Source organism: Denticeps clupeoides, chromosome 20 (genome assembly GCF_900700375.1).
Source record: "Denticeps clupeoides chromosome 20, fDenClu1.1, whole genome shotgun sequence".
NCBI classification, from domain to species: Eukaryota; Metazoa; Chordata; class Actinopteri; order Clupeiformes; family Denticipitidae; genus Denticeps; species Denticeps clupeoides.
In genome coordinates, this window is record NC_041726.1 from 17,623,176 (window position 1) to 17,631,647 (window position 8,472).

At 44.5% G+C, this 8,472-nt stretch overlaps 1 protein-coding gene across 1 annotated transcript; it reads left to right on the forward strand.

The window, feature by feature from the left end:
- The first annotated feature begins 211 nt into the window (after positions 1-211).
- On the forward strand, positions 212-4,481 carry LOC114770646 (uncharacterized). The gene is made up of 4 exons (XM_028964709.1): positions 212-389; positions 493-591; positions 1,301-1,644; positions 4,096-4,481. The coding sequence occupies exons 1-4, from the start codon at positions 212-214 to the stop codon at positions 4,474-4,476; spliced, it is 1,002 nt and encodes a 333-aa protein (XP_028820542.1). The 3' UTR covers positions 4,477-4,481.
- Positions 4,482-8,472: the final 3,991 nt, after the last annotated feature.

The window sequence follows — 8,472 nt, forward strand, 5'->3', positions numbered from 1 at the left end:
GGGTGTAGCTGACTTTTATGGCATACCCATTGCCAGCGCCGATAGAAAGTTGAAAGACTTATTAGTAACAGCGTTAAAAGTCGGGTTGGTGGAAAAGGGGGTACCATGTGTTAAATCTGGTAGTCCACTTTCTGCTGAGGGCTTGGAAGAGTCCAGCGAGAGTTTCTCTAGTGAAATTCGGTTAAAGGAAATGTCACTGCAAGAGAAGCAGATGCAGCTTGAAGCAGCAAAACTGCGGGCTGACCGAGAAGCTCGTGGGCTGCGTGAAAAGGAGCTAGCGCATCAGCTACAACTCAAGCAATTGGAACTGGAAGAACATGATCGCGAACGCCAGTTGCACCTTAAGCAAATGGAGTTGGAAGAACGTGATCGCGAACGCCAGTTTGAGCGTGAACGTCAAGAACGAGACCTAGAATTTAAGCGTCTCGAACTTGAATTAGCTTCCAAGTCTGTCCTGTCTGTCGAGTCGCAAACCCCTGTTTTCGATGTCAGCCGACAGCTCTGACTATGATGTGGTAAAGACTTCAATTCTGAACGCGTACGAACTTGTCCCGGAAGCGTACCGTCAAAGATTCCGGAAGTCTAGGAAGGGTGAGCAAATTACGTATGTGGAGTTTGCCAGAGAGAAAGAAGCTTTGTTTAACCGGTGGTGTGTTTCCAGTAAGGTCAGTACGTGGGAACAGCTTCGTGAATTAATCCTTTTGGAGGAATTTAAAAACTGCGTCCCGGAAGCTGTTGCCACTCATCTGAACGACCAGAAAGAGTCAACGCTGGCGCAGGCAGCCATCTGCGCAGATGAATTCGTGCTTACTCATAAAGTTGTGTTTTTGTTCAGTCTCACGAAAACCAGATCGGGATGTGAGTTTCCGACGGGATCGGAACGTATTTCGATCTTCGCCCGTTTCCTTTAGTGATGGTCGCGCATGTTTTTATTGTCACGAGACCGGCCACCTCATCGCTAAATGCCCAAAACTCTTAAAGAAGCACGGTTCACCTCCTAAATCCTCACCAAAAGGGGTTGGGTTTGTTCAGTCTGCTGTGAGTGTCCCCACTATTGTTGATCCTGTCTATGAACCTTTTGTGCTTGCTGGTACAGTTTCCGCAGCTGCTGGAAACAGTAGTGCAGTGCCAGTGCGCATTTTACGAGACACCGGTGCTGCGCAGTCTTTTGTTTTAGCGAATGTCTGGCCCTTTTCTGATGACACGTTCTGTGGCTCTTATGTACTGGTGCGGGGTATTGAATTAGGCATCGTTAAAGTGCCACTGCACGTTCTAAACCTGCACTGTGCTTTATTTTCAGGTTCGTGCAAAGTCGCAGTGCGCCCCGAACTGCCTATGCAGGGAATCGATTTTATTCTTGGGAACGATTTGGCTGGAGGGAAAGTTCTTCCCCTTCCGGAGGTCATTGATAACCCTGCGGTTCCACCCTCTTCAGTGGTGCCGGGTTATGAGTCAGTTTTCCCTGCTTGTGCAGTCACCCGAGCGCAGGCACGCCGGCAGAGTACGGATGAGCTGTGTGATACGTTTATGGCTGTTTCTGACCCTCTGGTCTCCCGTGCAGCGCCATCAGACGGCGGAGTGGTAGAGGGAGCGCCGCGGACGCGTGCTGTTAATGTCCATGATGATGAAACAATGTCGCTGCCTGTAAGTAAAACGCTTATGTCCCAGGAGCAGCGAAAAGACTCTACTTTAACGCAGTGTCGTTCGGCTGTTGTTGACAAGGCCAACATAACTGCAAATTCGGTAGCCTTTTTCTGGGATAAAGGGATCTTGATGAGGAAGTGGAATCCTCCAACTGCTGATGACGTAGGTTGGAATTCAGTATATCAAGTGGTGGTTCCTCTTAAATTTCGGTCTCAGGTGCTGTGTTTAGGGCATGACAACGTGATGTCTGGACACTTAGGAGTAACAAAAACATATAACAGGATTTTGCGCCATTTCTTTTGGCCTGGGTTGAAATCCGATGTTGCTCAATATTGTCGATCGTGTCACGTTTGTCAATTGGCTGGTAAACCGAACCAGTCAATTCCACCCGCGCCACTCTGTCCTGTGCCTGTCCTCACCGAACCATTTTCGAAGATAATTTTAGATTGTGTTGGTCCACTTCCTCGTACCAAAACAGGTTTTAAATACTTGCTGACGATAATGTGTAGTGCCACACGTTTCCCGGAAGCAGTTCCGTTACGCTCACTAAAGGCTAAGAATATAGTGAGAGCCTTAGTGAAGTTCTTTTCTACTTTTGGACTTCCAAAATTGGTCCAAACGGACCAAGGTTCGAATTTTCTGTCTCGCCTTTTTAAGCAAGTTTTGGAGGAATTACAAATAAAGCATCTGGTATCAAGTGCTTACCATCCCCAGTCGCAAGGAGCATTGGAACGTTTTCACCAAACTCTGAAGTCCATGCTCCGTACTTATTGCTTAGCCTCGGCTAAAGAGTGGGATGAGGGTCTCCCACTATTGTTGTTTGCCATTCGTGAAACTGTTCAGGAGTCTTTGGGATTCAGTCCTGCTGACCTTGTATTCGGTCACACCGTGCGTGGTCCACTCAAGCTTCTTAAAGAAGCCTGGGTAGCTGAACCATTGACAGAGACTAATGTGCTGGATCATGTCAGTTCCTTTCGGGAACGGCTTCATAATGCTTGTGCTACTGCTCGAGCTTCCTTACAACATGCACAAGGGTCTATGAAAGCCCGATATGATCAGAAAGCAGTCTCTCGATCTTTTCAGCCGGGTGACAGAGTTCTGGTTTTATTACCACTAATGGGGTCTGCTCTCCAAGCAAAATTCTCAGGTCCTTATGTGGTTGAGTCCCAGTTAAGTGACACTGATTACGTTGTTCGCACTCCTGACCGTAAACGTAAAATGCGTGTATGTCATGTGAACATGCTCAAGAAATACGTTATGAGAGACAGTGATGCAACACAGGACAATGTAGATCCACCAGGTAAAGGAGCTGCTGTGTTATCCGTGGCTTCTATGCCCCTGCTGGATGCATATTCTCCCGAGGAGGATGGGTTACATCTAGGAAATGTTCCTGTGTCTTCGCCCAGATTACACAACAGTGTGATCTTACAAAACTTAGATGCACATCTGTCACATTTGCCTCTTAACGAACGGGAGCAGGTTATGATTTTAATTCGGACATATAAGACATTGTTTGGTGATGTTCCGTCATGTACTACAGTGTTAAAGCATGACATTGATGTTGGTGAACATGCCCCAATCAGACAGCACCCGTACAGACTAAATCCCACTAAGCGTACGGTAATGCAGTCTGAGGTTGATTATTTGTTGGAACATGGGTTCTCCGTGCCAAGCTGTAGTCCATGGAGTAGTCCCTGTCTGTTAGTACCTAAGCCTGATGGTACAGTTCGTTTCTGTACTGATTACAGAAAAGTAAATGCAGTAACTAGACCCGATTCATTTCCATTGCCCCGAATGGAAGATTGTGTTGATAGGGTTGGTTCGGCTCGTATTGTCAGTAAATTAGACTTGCTTCGTGGTTATTGGCAAGTTCCGTTGACTCCCCGAGCTTCTGAAATTTCTGCTTTCGTCACACCGGATAATTTCTTAGAATATAAGGTTATGCCTTTTGGGTTACGTAATGCACCAGCAACTTTTCAGCGTCTAATGGCTAAAGTGCTTTGTGGAATTAAAAACTGCGACGCTTATTTAGATGACATTATTGTCTATTCGTCCACTTGGTCCGAGCATATCCACACTCTGACAGCTGTGTTCAAGCGGCTGCAGGATGCATCGCTAACTTTGAACTTGGCAAAGTGTGAGTTCGGCAAAGCCACTGTGACTTACCTAGGTAAAGAGGTGGGTCAAGGCCAGGTAAAACCTGTGATGGCTAAGATTCAGGCCATTCTTGCCTTCCCAGTTCCCACATCGAAAAGGGAGCTGCGCCGATTTTTGGGAATGGCTGGATACTACCGGGCTTTTTGTAAAAACTTTTCGGAGGTAGTGTGTCCGTTGACTGAACTGCTGCGAGGCAGAGTACAGTTTAGTTGGAACAATGAATGCCAGAATGCTTTTATGTCTGTGAAAAACCTTCTTTGCAGTACCCCTGTTCTTGCTGCTCCTGACTTCCAGCGCCCTTTCAAACTGGAGGTGGATGCCAGCGCGGTTGGAGCTGGGGCTGTGCTGTTACAGGAAGATGCAGATGGAGTTGATCATCCCATCTGCTTCTTCTCAAAGAAGTTCTTAAAACATCAGGTGAACTACAGCACCATCGAAAAGGAGGCGCTAGCACTGATTTTAGCATTGCAACATTTTGAAGTATACATTGGGTCTACCGCACAACCTGTTTTAGTTTTTACTGACCACAATCCCCTGGTGTTTTTATCTCGGATGAAAAACACAAATCAGCGTATTATGCGCTGGTCCTTGGTTTTGCACGGGTTCAATTTAGAAATTAAATACAAACGTGGGACGGACAACGTTTTGGCTGACGCCTTGTCACGGGCCTTTTAGTTTTTTTTTTTTTTGGGTGAATCAACATAGTACGTTGATTTTTGGTGGTGGGGGTGTGACGTCCCGTGGCAGACTATGGGTGTTTTCTGTTGTGTTTGTGTGTGTGTCTCTCTCTTTCTTTCTGTGTAATGTTGCAGGGTGGCTCCTCATCAGCCCCTGATTGGACTCCTCCCACTTCCTGCTGTGATTGGTGGGCTGTAATCGGGAAGAGGATTCAAAATGGTGGCTGCTTTGGTGAAGAGAAGAGAGTTGGTGAAAAGAGGAGGAGAGTGTTTGAGGAAGATAGACTGTTGTTGGTGAAGATAGACTGTTGTTGGTGAAGTGAAGTATTAGGACGAGAAGATAGGACTTAGACTGCCCAGACCTGTTTTGTGTTTCTGTTGTTGTTTAAATGTCTTTGTTGTAATAAAAGATTAGCGTTAAGTGTTGTTGCGTCGTTTTGGAGTTTATACTCATATGTCCCATTTGTTATGTCCCTGACCCTAGACCGGGGACGTAACAAACAGACAGCATGCTGTGACAAAAATCAGTTTTTGTGTATTCTCTCTCTTTTTTTGCAATATTCATTTCTCATTTCCTGTAGTGCACCTGAGACACCTATATCCCTTTTTATCCCTTACCACACATTCAGTTTCATTGTGAAATCACATCTAGTGAGAGATTTTTTTTTTATACAAAAAAGCTCAATACAAAACATAACTATACAAACATTATTGTCAAATTCTGAATTAATTACATTAAAATGAATTGCATTTTAAAATAGGAATGCTTGAATGTTAAGTTCATAGCACTTTTGACACTTTTCCCACTGATCTTATCTTCCTTAGTCTGAAGTAATGGTGCATTTACACTGCAGAGTAATGATGCTTGATTAGGATTCAGGCTGGTTCTGACAGGCATATATGAAGGGGCAGACAGGAATATGAAGGGGGAAAATAGTGGCAACAGAGGCAGGATTGTTGTTGTTAATTATCTCATGGGTCACTATGATTTTGAGGACAGCGATTTGCTAGATTAAAAGGGAAGGAAATTAAATAAAAGGAAATTTACAAGCAGTGAATCATACAGAAAAGTTAGGTTCTAAAGACTAGAAGTTTATGTTTGCTGACCACTCATTTACTGCGTGAGCCGCACCCGACTCCACCCATCATTTCAGTTGTGCCTTTTTCAGTGGATTTTTACTATTCAGTTGGTTTGTTATTTATGTATTTGTATATATACAATTTTTGTTTTGTTTTGTTAATTTCTTTCCCAACTTTTTAAAGTTTGATTTGAGGGGGTAGGATATTTGTTTACTCTTGGATGTTTTTACTATTGCCCCAGTGTAGAGCCAGCTCTGTCTGTGCTGTTCACACTACTATGCGTGTGCAATGTGTTTTCTTTATTTTTATGACCATTTACATTGGTAGATTCTCACCGAAGGCATCAAAACTATGAATGAACACGTGGAGTTATGTACTTAACAAAAAGTAGAGACCTGGCCTCCACAGTCACCGGACCTGAACCCAATCAAGATGGTTTGTGGTGAGCTGGACCGCAGAATGAAGGCAAAGGGACCAACAAGTGCTAAAAAACAAGTGTCCTGTAAAAACAAGTGTCCAGTATATGGCTTGTACTGTATATTGATGTTACATTTCTCTGATAAAATTTTTGGATTTTGTGTTTTTTTTATAATATAACATAAAGTGCACCCATGCTATATTGGAGATGTTACACTATTATCACAGTTTATACATGGGTTAAGGAACTGAGGTGCCACTGAGCAAAGCACCGTCCCCACTGCCTGCTCCCCAGGCACCTGTCATGGCTGCCCACTGCTCACTAAGGGTGATGGGTTAAAAGCAGAGGACACATTTAGTTGTGTGCACCGTGTACTGTGCTGCAGTGTTTCACGATGACAATCACTTCACTTTATACTTTTCTGCTAGTTCAGATACGTATGTTTGTTTTTATTATTTTAATCACCTATGACTGCATTGGTTCTTTCAGTGCAGAGCCTGGGTTGTAGTAGCCTCCAGAGATGGGTAAATTAGCCAAAAATATTATAAATTGTAGTCATCCAAAAAATTACTCAAAAGTACAAGTATTTAGTGACAGGACTACCAAAGTACTGAGTAAATGTTTGACTGTAATATCTCATGTATTTTTTAGAAACAATGTAGACAGAAAACATATCAATGTGCTATTTCTCCTAATAAAAGTGATAATAATAATAAGTATGATTTGTAGTAATTAATTGACTATATCTGAGCATACAAATTATCTTATATATGCTAATTCTAAATGGTTAGCATTGATATATTAAATTAAACAGCTAAATGATAACGGCAATTTCCATTATATTGTTGTAACAACAACAACATTTATTTCTTATATAGCCCAAAATGACATACAGTATGTCTCAATGGGCTTTCACAGGCCCTACAGTTGACACCCCCAGTTGACATCACCCTTCTGCACACAAGGAAAAACTCCACAGAAATGAAAAAACTAGGAGAGAGAAAGACCCCCTTCCAGGGTAGAGTGAGCCTGCAAATGGTGTCAGTGCAGGGCTGGTGATGATTTGTACAATATAATAATAAGTCCTACAGTTGTAGGGTTGGAGAAGTCCAGAATGTAGTCCAGTGTCATGGTCTAGATTACGTGTCCATAATGATGCTACTGGTCCACTTGAAGATCCCTGAAGCTGTAGTTGTAATGGTGGTGGTTGCTGTGGTGACCCTCTGGTTCTTTTCATGCTATGTCCTCATTTAGCAGTTGTCAGGAACCAGGATTTATTTGGTGGTCTCTTCACTGGAGTCTGCCAGTAGTCTGGGCGCTTGATTCTGTGTCTCGGAGAGCCGCGCTAAGAGCCTTCTTATAGTAGGCTCTCCTTCCAAGCTATTCGGAATACGTTTGTCAGGATTGACTGCAGCTAGGCTCATCACCGGTGGCCAATCCTGACATCGCATAAAACCGCAGATTTCCGCCCCTTCGGAAGGGACGACATTTTAGTGGACCTGAATGCACGTATGTGAATGTGTGTGTGTTTTGAGTTCTGGCAATCGCCACACGCCTGCGGGTTTGTTTACGTTCTTTATTGAAGTTAAATTGTTTTCGGCCACCGTGCCATTCTTTATTTGTGTTTATTGTTTGTTTAATAATAAAAACCCTTCCCAGAATGTCATACCTCTGCGCTTCCTTCCCCTGTAAGTCCGCAGTCGTGACAACGTTTAATTTACTTCGACGCCATTTACTGTACGTTCTAATTTCCGTGCGGTCTTCTTAAGCGAATGCGTGTGATCATTATACCAAGGAATTCAGTTTTTTATCTCTTACTATCTTCCTTTTGAGGGGAGCGACTTTATCTAAAGTTACTATGCAATGTTAATTCTAGACATTTGGTCGCTTGGTGGAGTTCTACAGTTCAATCACTTTTGGACTCAATCCCCCCAGAATCCTTGCATGGAAGGGTCGGCCCTGTTCGCATTGGTGGTTCAGTGGTAGAATTCTTGCCTGTCATGCGGGAGGCCCGGGTTCGATTCCTGGCCAATGCAGCTCTGTCAGGGGCAGTGGTGGCCTAGCGGTTAAGGAAGTGCACCCATAATCATCCGGTATGACGAACGCGGACGTTTCTCTGGCAGACGAGCTAAGTACGTTCTATGCTCGCTTCGAGGCTGCAGCTAATTGCGCTAGCGATGCTACGGCTAGCGGCTCCAACAGCTGCAGACGGGAGGACACTGCCAGCACCGAGAACGCGTTCGTCATCACCGAGCATGATGTGAGGAGAGCCTTCAAGAGAGTGAACCCCAGGAAGGCAGCAGGACCAGACGGCATCTCGGGGAGAATCCTCAGAGCCTGCGCGGACCAGCTAGCACCTGTGTTTACAGAGATATTCAACCTCTCTCTATCTCAGTCGGTGATCCCCACATGCTTCAAGGAGTCCATCATTGTTCCGGTCCCCAAGAAAACCCATCCTGCCTCCCTCAACGACTACCGCCCTGTAGCCCTCACCTC